The sequence below is a fragment of the Petromyzon marinus genome, chromosome 7 (assembly GCF_048934315.1).
Source record: "Petromyzon marinus isolate PM22_M1 ecotype Great Lakes invasive population chromosome 7, UKy_Petmar_22M1.pri1.0, whole genome shotgun sequence".
Lineage (NCBI taxonomy): Eukaryota > Metazoa > Chordata > Hyperoartia > Petromyzontiformes > Petromyzontidae > Petromyzon > Petromyzon marinus.
The window spans coordinates 16,201,865-16,219,427 of record NC_133673.1 but is presented as its reverse complement, the minus strand read 5'-3'; the positions used below and the strand labels follow the sequence as shown (position 1 = coordinate 16,219,427).

Below are 17,563 nucleotides of genomic sequence, written 5' to 3'. Positions count from 1 at the left end.
ACAGGCACTGCAGCCCCATCCGCAGTGAGTCGAACCAACAGTGCTGTCACGGTGAGAATGGTGGCAATTTAATGGCTTGCTCACATACACTCTCTCTTGCCACCCACATTAAGGTTCTGGGCAAAATCCCAATTTCGTAAAGTCTCCAAAACACCATCAACGTTTACCCCCTCCACAAGAATATCACCACGCGACCACCATAGTTTATAGAACTTCAGTTTGTATGCGCTGAAAGTAATAGGACACCCCCAGCCACGAGAGGCCGCTACCATCACCGGTGTTAAAAAATATTTATTTTCACGATTCTTAAATCGAAGTGACCCTAAATCGTCACGACGATTCACTGGATCGTACGGCGGGAGAGGGTGGTGGCGAAGGCGGGGGTAGGGAATCGTCACACCCATATTATTTAAATTGTTTATAAAAACGTTCAAAATACTCCCTCCAGAGGGCCTTGGGGGGGGGGGGGAAAGGAAAGTTACAGACGAACTATCGTGGCGGACAGAGCCCGAGCAAAGGCACGAGGAATCCTCCAACACGGCGCCGACTGAAGGTCACATCACTCATTTCCTTTTCAGAGATATCGGCGAGCGAGCTCCGGCGACTCCTGGACGTTCCAGGCCCCTTTCTTCCCAAAACCGTTTGGACAAAGTGCCCGCTTATATGAAGTTGGACAAGCCCCATGGACGGCGAGGCTTGTGTGAAAGCTAAGATTTCAGTTGTAAATGCTTTGTATATTCTTAAGTTTGGTGGAAAGTTACATTTAATGGGTCTCCTTTTCTAAACGGGTTTTTTTTTCCTCCCCCTCCTTGCATACGACCGAACAGACAGACCTCTTGCCGCGACGTGCTCGGGGGAACACAGCGGGCGCACTGTTCCTCGCCGTCGCGAGGCTTTCAGCGGCGTGACTTTGTGCATGCGCCGAGGCCCCCATTCTTGCTTTCATTTTCAGAGGGCGGCCAACAAAACGGAGCGCCCCCCCACCCCTAAACTCCTAGGCCGCTCGGCCGTTCGCTCATTAGACCTTTGAGAGGGAATGTTTGGCATTCCTCCCAAGCGCAGGCGAAACCAAATTAACCCCAGATAAGCCCCAATTTGGGGGCGGGGGAAAAACTGCCGGAGAGCTGGGCCCCGGCTCAGCCTGCCGCGCTTCTCCGTGCTTTTTTGGCTGCCTCCTCCACGCTCGCACTCACACGATGGCCGGGGTTGTAACCGCCGCCTGTTTACGGACCCAAAGAGCGCGCTGAAACTTTGAACGCGAAATTAAACTTTAGCTGGGCAAGTGTTTTTTTTCTTCATGTAATTCGATTGGTGACCGTTTGCCTGCGATCAAATCACCGAGTAGGCCCGATCTTGTCAGATCTTGGAAGCATTGGAAGCGAAGGATCATTCGTGCCTGGTTAGTCTTTGGATTTACGACCGTAAGTGGCTTGCCAGGTGTTGTAGGCATTTGGCTGTAAGGAAACCAGGAATGAAGAGTCTTGAGACTCGGTCAGGCTTTCCTGGGTCCATAACTGATACGATCATTATGTTGTTGTATATGTCAGTGTTAAAACTGGCGCTATGCTGTTGTACTGCACGTTTTGGGTGCCACCACTCTCATAACACCGGCTAAGGAACAAAAACCCAAATGGTGAATTTGAGAACTTGAAATGGAGCAATACCAGGAAGTGACATTGCCGAGAGAAGCAAATACTGTCTTTTTGACAGAAAAACCGGAGTGTGGTAACGATAGAAGGGACTTTCACTGCACCGAGAGACCAAATGTGTCATCAAAAATCCATTGTAAATTACAATAGTCTCGAAAAAAACAACCCACCCTTCCCAGTTAAACACGACTCTGTAAACGACGCTCCCGTAACCAACAACGACATCATCAACGCACGTCCACGCCGGTTCCCCCTTTAATGTGAATGAATTCCCACGTTTTTGCCGCATCGGTTTAATGCACTATTTTTTTTAATTTGATACCTTTGAGTTTGACCAACATCAACATGGCCAGGGTTACATTACAGAATTGGCTAAGCACACCCTTTTGGGGGAGTCGTCGCATGCCACAGACAGATAAAAAAAAACACCGGGACAGAGTTATTATATTCCCGACGTAACCTTTACGCGTCTGGAGCAGGACAACAACGTTCACCGGCGTGCCCCTGTTGTGCGTCACCCGTTCTCGCTTCACGCCACTCGTTAACACAACACGTGTCGTCAAAAGCCCACTCGTTAAAAATATGAAGACGATTTGCATTTGATAGAGCGCCCTAGTCCGTCAGCTGGGGGCGATGATTACTACGTGTAATCCCAATCATCTGGAGTCTGTTGGAACGTACGCAACCCTGTACACGATAACCAGGCACCGAACACACGCACACGCCCACCGACGCACCTGTAGTAGCGCGACTGCAGGTAGGTGGAGCACACGGCCTTGGACACGTGGCTCGCCGACCCAAAGTCGATGACCTTCACGCGGAACGGCTGGCGCGTCGGGTCCACCAGCATGATGTTCTCCGGCTTCAGGTCGGCGTGAATGAGCCCCAGGCTCTTGAGCTTGGCGAGCGCCGTCGCCACCTGCTGCAGCACGGGCCGCACGTGGCCTAGCGCAAGCGGCCGGAATTTGTTCCGCTTGAGGAAATCGTAGAGGTTCTGCTCCAGCATCTCGAAGACGAGGCAGGTGTGGCCGCGGTGCTGGAAGCACTCGTGCGCGCGCACAAAGTTGTGCTCGTCGGCGTTCTCCGAGCTGAGCCGCGCCAGGATGCCCACCTCCACCTGGCCCTGGCGCGCGTAAGACGGGTGGCTCTTAAGGATCTTGACGGCGACCACCTCGCTCGTGCCGCGCTTCCAGCACTTCACCACCTGCCCGAATGTGCCGCGCCCCAGGAACTCCAGCACCTCGTAGCTGTTGGTCATGGAGCGCAGCACCTCGTGCTGCACCAGCTGGTAGTCCCCGTCGCCGCCCGACGACGACCCGCCGTGGTTGTTGGCCTTGGCGTTGGTGGTGGTGCCGCCGCCAGCGGCGACGGCCGCGGCGTTCGTGGTGGGCGCCATCGTCACGTTGCTGCCCACAAGCATGGGGGCGGCCGCCGCCACGGCGGCAGTGGGCGGCAGCTCCTCCACAATCTGCACGCTGCCCGCGTCGTTGCTCGCGTTGGCGGCGGTGGTCGTCGCGTTGCCGCCGGCTGCGTTGTTGCCGGCGCCGCCACCGGCGCCGCCGTTGCCGCCGTTGCCGCCGCCGTCGTTGCCCGGCTCGCCGTCGACCCCCTCGCTACTCCTGCGCTTGAGGACGCATCGCTGGTACGTGTCGAGCAGGTTCAATGTTGTTCGCCGGGCGATGCCGCCGCCGCCGCTGGCGCCGCCCCCGGCGCCGGCCGCTGTCCCGGCTGCCCCGCCGCTAGCGCCGACAACGGCGGCGGTGGCCGCGGAAGTCGCGACGGCGCCCGGGAAGATCAGGCTCTGCTCGTAAGCGGCGTGGCTGCCAACAGCGGCGGTGACGGCGACCGCGGCGGAAGAAGCGGCGGCAGGGGCGGCGTAGGCCTTCGCACTGTGCCGGCTGCTGCGGTGGTGAGCGTTGCTGTGGCTCTGCTGGTGCAAGTGGTGGTGGTGGTGGTGCTGTCGGCTGCGCTGGCTGTGCTGATGCGAGTAGGCGGAGGTCTTTCCGTCATGGTAGACGCAGCTGCTGGGTTCCAGTTTCAGCTTCTTCACACTGCAGAAGGCACTGGATTGAGGCTGAGGTGGAGAGAAGACTTGCATCTGAGAGGCCATACCTGCGGCGGAGTGGAGAGGGGACGGGCGCGATGGGAACAAACGAAGAATATGTAAGTTGTACGTCTTCATCATCTGTGCAGCCCCAGCAAGCTTCTTGTGAAACACAATGCGGAAGCTCTAATGGGCTTATACTGTTCGAGCAAGTGCACACAGACACACACGCACACACGCGCGGAACACGATGAAAGGAGCAAAGTGGTCGCTCCCTGTGGGAAGAAACTAAAAGCATGAAAGCGGCACGTCAGAGACGTAAGTTAAAATTATTGTGGCACCCTAAAGCAGGGAAAAATCGAAGCGGCGTTGTTGAGAGGAAATCACTGCAGGGCAGTGCTCCCAACCCCCCCCCACCGCCTTCACAGGTTCCGCTTAGCACGAGGTTTGTGGTTAGAGACAGCTGTCCGACCACCGAGTAAAGCTTGTCGACAAGAATAAGCGTGCACGCAATCGTGAGCACGGGCACGAACGCGGCCATGCGGCCGCAGCCAGAATAAAGGGGAGAGGGGAGGAGATACGGAGGAGGATGAGGACGAGGAGGGCAAGAAGCCGCAGGGAGCCCAGATTCCAATTCCAATTAGACGGAGATTAAACAGACTGATGGACAACGGCAAGCGAGCAATTGCTGTATCCGTCCTCTCCGCGGACGTTAATGCAATGCCTTGCTACGCTTTCAAATTGAAGGTCGTCGGCGTCAGGAATTGTACGGCAGAATTAGGCTTAGGAGTTCTTACGGCATCGCGTGTAACTCATTAGAATGCGCCCAGCACATTTGAGTTGGTTGGACGCTGAAAAAAAAAAGAAATAAATAATTCACAATTGTTTCCAAATTTCGTTATACAGCGATTTTACCAGAGCAATAACAATGAATAATGCAGCACGAAAATAAATGGGCCAGCTGTGAACGGACGTGACAAACAATTCCAGGAATGCTTGCAACATTACCCCCGTGTAGGGGAGGGTGTTGGGGGGGGTGCTGCTCGCTATCGTATACAGAAAAAACACACGAAGCCGATTTCTAATCGGCCGCGAATGAATTAACCAGGTGCAGCGTAAACTCGGAATGGGACCACGCTGCCACTGGGTCTCCGCGTCCGCCCGTTGTCCTGGGAGGACGCCGCTAATGGAGCCGAGCCGTGCGGAGACGTGAACCGCAGGGGATAGCAGCCTCGGCCTGGTGCAGGAAATTAAAAGACAAATTCATTTCTTCCTCTCCCTCCACTCCCACTACCCGCCCCCAACTTTGTTTTCGAAGTGGGAGGATCGCCTCTGCATCTCACGGGAGGGCGGGGGGGGACGCTCCCTGGGCTCCCAGCTATTGTCTCCCGGCTTCAAGGAACACGGACACTTCCTCGTAACCACGTAAGCAACAATGATCCAAATTATCACGCGATCATTTCATTGAGGTTTCAAGATACCGTTATGAGTGTTACTTTGTTGAGAAGGCAATGGATTAAATTATACCTGACAAAGAAATGTGGAATTCCCATTACTGCCTTAGTCACGCAAGAGCACGACGCTAATTTGGCCCGGCGCTTTGCATGGAAGGGTATTTTTTTTTATTCCGCGTTAATTTTTTTTTAACTCCAAAACCCGCTGGGCTGAGATTGGCAGGAGATGGCAGGACAGCGAGTGGGGTGTTGGTGAACCCATCTGAGTGCCATTTCCTCATATGCATTCGTTTTCTTAGTGTAATCCCACACACAATACACTTGCTCATTAATCCGACACGCAAAATCCTGAGAAGGGTCATAAGACTTCGTGAGTGAGGCTTCGTGGATTAAAATACAGCACTATTATTTGAATAGCATTCCTTCAAGAAAAGAGACACCGGTTAATAACGTAAAAGATTCTGCTTCGAGCAGACACATGGATTTACTGAGGGGGACCGAGTGGTGGCACAGTGCGTGCTTGGCACACGACGCTGCGAACCTGGGTTCGTTTCCTGGTCACAGATAACATCGGTGGGCACTGAAATCCGAACCAATCCTGGGTCTCCCGCCAGCTCCCGGTCCTTCACCAATGCACAATGACCAACTTGGTGCAGTCTGGTCAAATACACCCCCCACTGCCAAAGTGGCTCGAGGTCTCCATCCAGCAGCTGACTGACAAAAGGGCCGCAAATGAGTGTTATGCTTAAGGATACGCTGACATCCTCACATACCAGATTGCTCACAATTTGCAAACAATGTTAACTGTACCCATCAAGAAAATGCTCAACATTGACGGAGGCCTTCATCCAGGGCTGCAAAAAAAATATTGCCGCCGTCAAAAACGAAATTAAGACCGCACTGAAATCGTCGCGGGGGAAACGCTCCGGCGCCCCTGCCTCTTGTGCCGCTCCGCTGGCTTCGGCGAGGAGGTTTTTGTTTGCTCATGGCGAGAGGGCCAACGGACGGGTCTGGCTGTGGCCACCCACCCCCACCTCCGCCCAGCGCACCTCGGCACCTGCTGGGCCCCGTCACCGGTTCCCACGGCAACGGCCAAGCTAATCCCATTTCCGTACAACTCCCCACGCTTTCCACGGCCTGGTCTGCGGAGGCACGGGGGGGGGGGCACTCACTCTGCAGGCGAGAGGCGAGGACGGGCTGGGGGGCGGGGAGCGAGCGAGGCGGGCGGAAAAAGAGGACGCAGTGAAACACTTAATTAACCGATTGATTTACAATCCGATGTTGGATGGAAGGCCTCGCCGTGATGTGGGGGCCGTTTGAGAGTACTTCAGCGGGCTGGCCAGCTCAGGTTGGCGGAAGGTGACATCATGTGAAAGTACCAGGGGCATTTTAGGGTCTCCTTATATTCACTCTTGTTTCGCTAACGGCACAAGAGAAACCGGTAAAATCCCCAAATTGCAGAAAGTTACCAAACGCAACAGCAATCATGTCCCCAAAACCATTCCTTGCGCAACCAACACTTTACGGACCATTGTCGTTCAACCACCGCTGGACAGACTTCTCCACAACGTGATGGTCATGGGAGTTTGACTTACCATATTTTATTGCGCTTCGTCAGTGGAGGTTGGTGAAAGGATGGGGGAAGTGGAACCCAGGATTGGTTCAGGAATCATTTACTGCTGCTGCTGCTAAACGAGGCTGAGAATCGAACTCGGGTCATTCCACTCTGGTGTGATCATACCGGAACGCTTTTGCTGCTGGGCCTTCGCCACCTCCCTATTCTTCTTCTTCAACAGATGTGATGTTTGTTTTGCGAGAGTATGAGATATTTTCTTTTTCATGAACGTTAACTTGTCTAAACGCTTAATACGGAGCCATCTCCTCCCATGGCTTGAACTCGGGGCATGCGTTACAAAACAAACTGGAAGCGGGGCGGGGGGCGGTTAGAGAGTGGGGGGGGGGGGGAGCTGAAGGGGTGCGGCAGGCAAAAAACGTTAACTATGGTTGATGTTTTAAGCCCTCATTTCTGGAATGCGAATCCCAGGCCCCCTCCGCACTTTGATCAGCTGCAGGCTGTCTTTACTGGAGCATGGCTAAGCCGTGCCTCTCCTCCCACTTACCAACCCTGCTTGAACTCAGCGGCAGACAAACTACGGCGGCGGTCTCTACGCGATTAAACAACAACGAGGAGGAGGAGGAAGAGTTGCCTGTTCTGTTCGGCCGGCCTGCTAAATAATCTCGCATGCAAACAGCGGAAGGGTATTTTTTTCCACGGTTGCCATTTTACCCCAGCAGCTGAAATGGATCGAGTGCCGTGGGATAAAATGTGGGTACTGCCACCTCTTCCCAAGACACCTGGCCAGCGTCAACGACGGGTAGGCCAAATCCCTTCCAGTGCAGGCCTGTCCATCGACAAAGGCATTAACAAGCAATTGTAGGGATGCACCTTTACTATACAGCACCAACTGTGCTGTCGACATCGCGTGAGAATTCGTTCGGAACTCAGAATATCCCACGGAAGTAGATATCACAAACTACCTCTGAAATCCTTCCACGTGACCTCTGGTCCACACAGTAGAGGGCAGCAATTTCCAACCCGCTCTGCCATTAGGGTAATGTTCAAACTGATATTTAATTCTGGGAGTTGGAAATCAGATAAATTAAGTGACAAACCAAATTAAGCATGATGGGTTTGTTTGAGCAGTCTTTGGCGATCGGGCTGAGACTATTAACTCTCCGCACTTGGAAACCCACATTTAATTACAGGCTATTCTCGCCGGGATTCTAACTCATGGCCTCAGCGGTGCCGGCTCAGCACTCTGACCTCTGAACCACGCGGCCAACTCACACCAACATTGGTGGCGTTTGATATTGCCCAGTCTCGCGCAAATACATTAGCGTAATCGGGGTGGCTTTAACGAGCAGGTGTGATAAAATTAATCAAACCGCTGATACAAATAATTTTCTGCAAATTGCACTACAAACCGGCAGGGTTGATAATCATCAGTCAGTGCTGACACTTCCCTGTTGTCTTCCTCAACAAAGCATGAAGAACTGCCTTCCCTGCACAATAAAAAGAAAGAAATCAATTAATTCCATCAGCGCTTTTTTTGTGCGCTGCCACGGGCGCTGCATAGCTAATTAGTAATTACCGGCCCGCACCCTAAGGGAAGGAAATAAAATTTGATTAAACGCGTCTCAGGCACAACAACACGATGGCGCCGTCCATCACTGCCACCGCTACCAGCCACCGCCACCACTGCCACGCACACAAAATGTTAATTTGTGCTCCAGTACTTAAGCTGCTCCTAAATCAAAACGTAGAAAATTCGGAGCGCTTGACATGCCGTCTCTCTCTACACAACCTTCGATTCGTGCCAGTGGCAGCATCAGAAGCGACATCGCAGTTATGTCAAGTTCTTACTCACTGGCAACCACGTGAATAATCGGAATCCAATTTGGAGAGACTCCGAAGTGCCACAGAAAAAAAACTCCTTCCTGGTGTAGTTAGCGGTAATATTATTTTTCACGCACGCCTCTCTCTCCGCGCATGGCAAGAGTGGAAGCCCTGTGCGTCAGTTTCCCACAACGCGTTTGTGTGCGCGATTCATCAAGGTTGTCATGTCCGCCCTTCCCTGCCAGAAACATGCAAATAGAGACAATGGGAATATTCGCCCGCCCGCGCACGCACGCACGCCAGAGAGAGAACGCCCTCGCTGCGACGCGGACATGTCCTTAATACGTCCGTGCGTAATTGCAAGGAAAACATCGACGTCAACCCCGTCGCACATTGCTCGCGAAAACCCCAAAAACCCAACATGTTCTGCTTTCACAGTGGCGCATTCAGCCGGTCGCCGCTATCGTTAAGACCTTGCAGAGGTAGTGTGTCTATTGTTGCATTGGGGATTAAATGAAGCATAAATCCACGTACTGTACTTGTAAGCCTCTTTGCTCAAGAACACTAGTAACTTAATCCTGTCTTATACATTACAATAATTATAACAATGCCCTTTATCTATCCATCAAATCCCCAGCGAGTCTGAAAATGATGTTTTCAAGAGGGTCCTGTGGCAGTGATATGTTTGGCCAATTGCAGAAAAGAGTGGCATACAGTGGAAAGAAAGCAGAGCACCCAGAATAAAAGCATATGGGTATGGTGGGGTTGCACTTAAAACCTTGCTCGGATGGTGACAATAATCCGTTGGTGTACTGACATCTCATGGCCTACAATACCTGACATTGTCAGAAAAGTCTCCCTACTAACCAGACTCAGATGCCTGCTTAGCTTTCATGACGTGATGAGATCGGGCGCATTCAGGGTGATGTGGTCACGCCACCCAATGTTGAAGGTTGTACTCAAGCCCAGGGACCCAGATCCACCTCGCAGGAGCTGTGCTGTTTAAACATGACCTCAACTGGCTTCTGCATTAAGGATTCTCTCTCTGCGCAGTTGCACGTGCATCGGATTGAGTGTTGAATTTAAATGGCTCGTGTAACGTGTGGCGGTACAGCACGTCTAAGCATGCTGTTCCACGGGGACACGGACACACACGCGTACCAACGTACACGCGGCCCCGCTGTCCTACCCACCTGCACACCTTCACAAAAAAGCCACAACAAGAAGGCAAAAAAATGTTGCGAACCGCGTGCCTGCCATCAGTCAACGTGAGCAAATTAGGTCCTCCACTGCCCTGCCAACCACCACTGTTCCCAGTTCATCACCAACAAATGAATCAGCACTTTCGGATGAACTCGGCATGAAACCCCAAAAAAAGCCTCCTCCTCCCTTTCTTGGGAATGCCATCTGACCTCCTTCTCTGCATGAGTAACAATCCCGCAGAGAGGTTACGTGGCACTTAAAGAATTCCAGCCCGGATAGGATGTTTATGAGATGTCGTGCGTGCGCGCGCGGCCCAATTGTGCAGCCGCCGCATATTTTCCTTCGTTGCTTTCCCGCGCCGAGAGACGTTACTTGTGCTTATAACACTGATAATAAACGATTATTTAATAGGCCAGATTAATCACAGCAGACCCCAGTACGAAAACACCAAACGGTTAATTGTTTGTTTTTGGCTTGAAGCGCAACACTCCTCCGACAAACCTAGGAATGAGACTTTTACATTCACTTGCAGCAATGCAGAACCTAATGATTTTAATTAAATTCAGGACGTGTTTATCAGTATGCGGTTAACAATACGCAACAGCAGAATGCCAATTACATCGTTAATATGGTTTCTCGCAACAAAAGCGCTGAAACAATTACCTCATGCACTTAAATACGAGCTTACTTGATGCCTCCTTTCCTAGGCCAGAGGATTTATAAGCCTTCACCTAAAATGTAATAAATCCATTGTTCCCTAAGCAATGCGAATCAACAAACTAAGCTGTTCCCTTTAGGGTAAATTGAAATATATTCAACTGAACAGAGTAATTTTCCCTAAAGGCAAATGCCCCTCGTTGACTGTTAAGACTGTTGGAACAATGTCACTTCACGAGCACCTATTAAGACCAGCACTGTGCACGTGGAAAAGTTGTAGCCAGCACTGTGCCTGGCCACCTTTGTCTCCCTATTGCCCAAGACAGGTCCAGCCTACGCTGGGAATCGAATGAAAGTCACTGGGTCCACATCTCAGTGGGTGAACTATGCACCACTGCTCGTCACTTTCAACAAAAACAGCCACCATTCGCCACTAAGCGGCAGTGACGTCACCACAGCGCTTGTGCCAAGCTTGGTGCACTTTGAGGCCTTCACGTGAAGCATTGAAGGGTTTCGCTGGCAGGTCATGTGATAGACCCAGGTGGTATGGGTTAACTGACTGATATGACTGGCAGATGCACCACCTGTGTTCACCACTGTGCCAACTCTCTCACACACACACAGCAGTCTCTCGAAAGCAGGGGTGGGGAGCCTGCAGTCATTGCACAGGGTCCACGGCTTCTTCACAGGCCTATCACTTTGAAGCAGCCCACCGTGGTTATTTATCGTCAAGAACAGCGACATAGGCGCACTAATCGGATACTAGAGAGGAATATTTTCTGCCTGGCAACAACACCGCGTTTCTAATTTTAGCGTGCCCAATCACTTCCGTCACTGCACGGGCCTCTTGCAGTGACGGAAGCAAGCGAGAGGTGTGTGTTAGTATGGTCCCACCAAAGGTATTTGAAAGTTCTATTTGGCAACGGCTAACATCAGTGGCGAGTGATGTCTCAACAAAGTTATCGCAATCCCTCCTCTTCACCGGCCCGCACTGACCAGTGCGAAGTATTGTAAAATAAAATAAAACGTCCACAACCAACATGGTGTGGGCAAGGCCTTCATCCATTGGTGGATTGAGAATGGATGGAATTATTTCCTTTTTTTTCAGCTCTCCAGTCAGGAAAGGGTTCGCACCCGCGCTCCAAAGGCCACACAAATACCGAGGGTTATGCAGGGAGCCGCGCTCTGCTAGAGGCCTCACGGAGGAGCAAACACGAAGAGGATGCTGCAATCGTCGGGTGAATGAGGGTTCTGTTGGGAGACGTGCAGCTGCAACACACAGGCCGAGCATGACGAAAGCACGGCATTTTCATCATCGCAACCAGCATTCTGCCGAACAAAAGATAAGATCAGTAACTTCCAACGGCCTGAGAAAACAATTCCTGAGCGAGCGAACCCGAGGCCTGTGAATGCGTTTTCGTGCAACAGAGGCCAAGTAGATTTTTTTTTCCCCTCTTGTGCAGCATACTAATTTAATTATTGAACGTGATGTCTTTGTCTCTAGGGCAGATTCTACGATGCTCCGACAAACGCAGGAATGGGTTTCGGGAGCGTATTTGAAAAATATTGTTACCGCGGAACAAATCTGCCATTTACGGAGCAATGCGGGAAAAATGCTGCATCGTAGTGTGGTACAGTTAGTTCGTAAAGATATCAATGCGCTGCCAACCACACCGCTCATATATCTTGTGTCGCCTAAGATGAAATTGGGGCCCCAGATTAATTTTTTGGGGTGCGGCATTTGTTAATTCCACCAAGAATCAAGGAAACAACAGGCAGGCTGCACTAATCTCGAAACAAAGATTTAACGGCCGAAGCCAAACACGTATTTGACTGTACGAGCACTGTGCGGTGTTGACTAGCGGCAAGTCAACTAAATGAGAGGCTCAGGCATGCTGATAAAAATGATGGCGAGGGACAGACTTAGGCACCGTAGATAAAGGGTAATCGAACCTTTCTGGCCATATAATCTTCGGCAACAACAACAAAATATATCACCTGCAGTTAATCGAAGAGCAGAGGGGGGCAGCTGCGGCTGCTGCTACGTTCGAGGCAAATGATCTTTAAGTGCTCAGTATCTCAAGCTGCAGATCGGGCAAAAAAATTCTCACGCGATTGCAGTCTGCAAAATCAGCACCATTGTGAAATTCCAGTTGAAAAATTGACTGCAGGAGATATGAGCGACCCAAAAAAAACTGGCTTGCATGTGATCACGCACAAAGGCAAACATCAATAAATCTTTCGTGCAGAGCTACGTGGTAAAAATGCCCCCAGCGTAGTTCCGTAAACAACAAACGATTATGCGACTGTACGTCTGCAAACTTTGCGTTAATTTGATCACGTCGCCCAATTATTATGCAGCATTGAGGCACCGGCCGCCACACCGTTCCGCGCTTTGGGTTAAAATCCCTTTCAATTGGGGCCATTACCGTCCAGCATTCATTATGCCCTGGTTATTGCGTTTGGTGAAGATATTTTTTATTTTTTTTAAAAACAGGTCATGACCTTGAAAAGATGTAATTCCTGTAAGCAACGGCACACAAAAAAACAGTGATAATACACTGCCAAACCGTCTCCGTCGCATGCGAATTTTTTCCAGAATAAAACGTATATTGCGGCTCTTTAAAGTGTGTTCTGAACACCAATTACAAAGGCCTGAAAACAAAAAAAAAGAAACTGTTATCCAACGGCTTTCAACTCTGAATGGTTTTCAAACCGAGGGACGGTAAAGCTGCCAGGCTGGCTACAGACGCCGCGAAAGCCAATAAATAACCATAACCGGGTAAGGTAAAGCGTTGCGCCGAACGGCGCGCTTAGTGTTCTCATAACAGGGGGAGGTGAACGCGAGGGCCAGGCGCTGTTTGGGAACACGCTGTGCGTGCTTTGCGCTGCGTGCATGCCTATTACAGCAGCGAGTGAAACGGACCCCCCTCCCCTCCGCCCACCCCCAACCTCCCGTCCCGGCGAATACCGCTTGCCTGCCCAAACGCGAGCCAAAGCGGCCTGGCCGACTCAAAAACTTTCTGACCGTTTTGTCGTCTTGTGCGCTTCTTCATCCAACGGGCACATCTCAGATAGGCGGCGATAAAAAGCGCGTGGTTGATTTTTTTCTCTCCGTGCTTCCACTGGCGCTCACGAAAATGACGAGGCGGTGCTTTAAAGTGGAATTTGTGCGCGATGTGTAACATCTGTGGCTGCCTTGTCTCGCGCGGCGTCCTTATTGCAAAAAAAATTCACATCTTTTTTTTTTGCAAACAAAGAACCTCTTAGAGGAATGTCACAATAGCGTGGGATAAAAACACAAAACTAAATTGTAACCATTACAGTACCGCCAAAGTGTTTCCACGCTCATACGCGCGGTCACTTAACACATTATTCCTTGATTGTGTGCGATTTCTTGCGTTGCGCTCGGTAGATAGTCCTTTTGCTTTTACACCGTGAATCATGTGTAGATCAGCGCAATTTAACACGCGCAACCGCAGATGCTTGACATCACGTTTGGCGTTTCCAAAAATACGTCATGCGTTATTGTCATGGCCGGTTTAATAGACCTCATTGTTTTTATAGATTGGACCCATTTATTCACATTACGCACAAACGTAGCATTGCGGTATTTCTTTGAAATTGAGCGATAGTTTTTTATATTTATTACAAAACCCTCCAAGAGTACCCTTGATGCGATGCCTCGAGAGGCGGAACAGGCCGTCATGTGCACAGCAGTGGCTCCGACTCTCTCCGGTCAACGCACTCGCGCATCGTAAGGGAACCAGCATTTATGGCGGTGAAGAGAGAAATTTATGTTCCCTTGGACTTTGAAAGGGGCGAAGGAACCGTAGCCCGATTCAGCCAGGGTTTGAGCCAGATTCTGTGAATGGTCTTTTTCTTAAGCCAAAAAAATTCCCAACGTTCTCGTCTAATTTTGTCACTGGACGTGCGCACATACATCCCGTTGTTCCACCTACACTCAGCGGCCGCTCGCGAAACGCCGCTCGATTCCTTTTCCGTTTATTCTTGCGTGACTTTAACGCATCACTTGTCCACTTTGTAACCATTACAAAATGCAAACCGTGTTAGGCATTATCTTAGGAATTTCGACGCTTCCTCCCAAGTCGGCCTTGTCCCCGCCGCTGAATGCGACTCCTCTATACTCGGACTTAGCACGCAGCAGGAGGCCGCGACGACCAGAACAATAAGGTCAAACGCTGGAGCGCAGAAGCTCAAATGTCAGATGTGAGATGCTGTCGGGATAAACTTCGTGAAATGTAAGAACAGATGGCATGATAAATAAAAAGCCTAAACTCTTCGGAATGCATTTTTTTCGCCCTTGCCCAGAGATGCACGTGAGCACACTACGAGCGAGTCGGCAACTGGCACGTGACTTGCCATCCCTCAAAAATACTCAGATAATTCCTCAACATTTTTGGCAAAAACGCAGGGGTGATGACCGGCAATTACCGTGACGACAAGCAATCAGCGTGACGACTGCAGCTACCAAGGCACTTCCCTTTTAGCGCCGCGAGAGGCATGAACGCACCAGCGCTCAACCGCACTGCAAACACTCACGCGCACTTTCATATCCACTGAGCACGCACGCACACACGCACACTCGCACTGCCCCCACATCTCTCAGATCTACAGAGGGATTTAGGGTCCTCGTCAGCGCTGCCACATGATGGCTTACGACACACAACACAAAACGAATACATATGCATTAATACTGTATTGCAGCCTGAAATTAAATGGTTGCAAATTGCAAAGATGGTTGTGGCTCAATTCAGCCCATCATCCCTCTGGGATCCGTAAAATAAGCATCACTTTGTGGAGAAGTCAACAGTCTTTGTCCTGTGGACAGATTTGAATGTGGAACACCCATCACTGGCTCGAGGCTATACACGGTATTGGCAAAGGGGGGTCAACAGGGGCAGAACTGGTTCGAGATACCACTCACAACTGCTGTTAGCATTGGCCGGGATTTGAACCCAGGTCGCGAGATATACAACGCAGCGCGCCAACCACTGGTCCCGCGACTTGTATTAGCGTTGTGCACTCTGCGTCCAAAAAGGTCCGATTGCGATATTCCTACCGCTCTGGTAGAAGGGAGCGGGGAAATAACAACACAGGAATTCAAGCGATCCCTTAGGAAACCACTCGAACGTGCACACAAGATAAGTCGTGCGTAATATACACGTGGAGTTAACGCAATCATCACCCAACGGAACTGGAAAAGGCATCGAGTGCACAGCAACATTGGCGTCATGTGACATCGAAGCCTAGACACAAGTGCACATACTCATCGCGGTGGAAGGGGCCTGCCAAGCACCTGAGCCGAATGGAATTCTGCCGAGAGCGTTACTCAGCCCGGCGCGTGATTAACGATCACCGTTCACTAATTGTGGAGGAATCTGCACACCTACCTTTGCTCTTTGCACATCAAATTCCTATACGTTTTACACGCTCTTCATATAATCGAGGACATTACAAATTCGATTTGTATTTTTTTTTACGCGTGAAAATCCTTCGCAGCTCGACTAAAATTACAAAGCCAATAATGAGTGGAGATGGCGCAAATGACACAGATTACTTTACAGAGGAGTAGACAGATCAGCAGCAGTCAGCCAGATTAAACGGGCGTGAGTTCTAAATTCAGAGGAGCAAAGGAAAAATGCACGAATAAAACCAGCCTTGCGAACTAATTAAGGCCCTCTCGCAAGCGGCAGCTTAACCGAGGTGCTGACACAGCACGCAAATTTTCAGCTGCTCCCAAATCCCATCTAAAACCCCTCTCACAGGGTTCGCCAAATCCCAAGCTCAATACAGAGATCTGTGGCGCACGCTGCCCCGCTGCAAAAATTTTTTTTACGCTACGCTAAATGAGCCCCTTAATGGAATACAACGCCCCGTACCGGAGTTAACCTAAACCGGGCCCGACGGTGGTTGGTGTTGATAAACTTTGGGCTCGGTTTGAGATGTGCTCCCTTATAAGCACAAGAAAAAGAGAGCCCCCCCACCACCTCAGCTCCAACACAAGCGGCGCCTTTGATTTCGCTCCACAATAGCGGTATTCAGCCGCCGTTTCCAAGCAGTTTGCGCGAAACGAGCGTCGGTACGCGAGCGCAAGACTCTTGCAAAACAGAACGAAAACGCGTTTGGTTAAATGTCAGCGTTAATATACTGAGTGCTCAGCGATGCCTTAAAAATCCAGCGTGTGTAAGTCATAAGACAGGGCAGCTGTTTTTGGTATAGATTACAAAGCGTTTTCAAAAAAGCCAAAGTTATCACAAGGAGCTGTGTCAAGGTGCACGACCAGTTTGTTTGGATAATGACACAGAGCACGGGGCATTGAATCCATTTACAGTATTTTAAAAATAAAGTTGAAACACCTTAATTATCGGGACAGCTTAAGTGGAGAATAATTAGGATACAAATATAAAGACCCTACTGTACATAATAATTTTGTTTAACGGTTGCAGGATTACGCCAGAGGTGACTGCATCCCTTTCCCAATCCAAAACGTAAATATCCCAAGCAGACCGTAACGCGGCTACGCCGCTGCACTGAAGCGACTGACGAGAGCATGCGGAAGATGAAATCTACATGTCAGAGTTTACAGCCCTCGATCAATCCACTGCGAGATGAAGGCCTCCATGTCGGGACAGACGTGGGGATTGTGTCACCGTACTTCACCACTCTGGTTAGTGCGAGCTGGTAAAGGTGCGCCCAGAACCAGTTCAGATATCACTCGCTTCTGATTTTGACTGTAGCGGGAAATCAAACTCATGTCACCGAATTGGAAGTGCAGTGTGCCAACCGCTACCGCTGGAGCCCATATATTTCTCAACAATAATCCCACCACGTATATTTCAAGTTTCCTTTGTTTAACCAGGTGAGAACTTAAGAGACCAGGAGAGTCTCATTTGCAAGAGTGACCTGGGTATGTCTGAGAGCAGTAGGCTGAACATTCAAATCAAGTGCCCACCAGAAGGTTCCTCGAAGGCTACCCAAGGGTCTCACAATGCTGAAAAGTGCGGCCGAACATTCTGTCCAAGCGTGCGCCCTGTAACACAGGACAGCCGCTGCTCGGGCCTGGTCGCCCAATTCTTTCTCATCGTACCTATGGCCCTTCTAACGGAAAGAGGCGTCCATTCGGCACAGCGGCGCT

General features: G+C 50.6%; 1 protein-coding gene across 5 annotated transcripts in view; it reads right to left on the bottom strand.

Moving 5' to 3' along the window:
• LOC116940081 (homeodomain-interacting protein kinase 2) overlaps positions 1-17,563 on the bottom strand; it is a 73,349-nt gene that overhangs the window by 42,903 nt on the left and 12,883 nt on the right. For 3 of the 5 annotated variants that reach the window (XM_032949394.2, XM_032949397.2, XM_032949396.2), the window contains exons 2-3: positions 8,133-8,210; positions 2,387-3,761 (exon numbers count right to left, since the gene is read on the bottom strand). In XM_032949394.2, coding sequence (XP_032805285.1) covers positions 2,387-3,761; positions 8,133-8,151 — 1,394 coding nt within the window. In that variant the 5' untranslated portion in view covers positions 8,152-8,210. The remainder of the gene's footprint in view (positions 1-2,386; positions 3,762-8,132; positions 8,211-17,563) is intronic. The other 2 variants (XM_076065441.1, XM_032949395.2) reach the window with 1 other exon arrangement.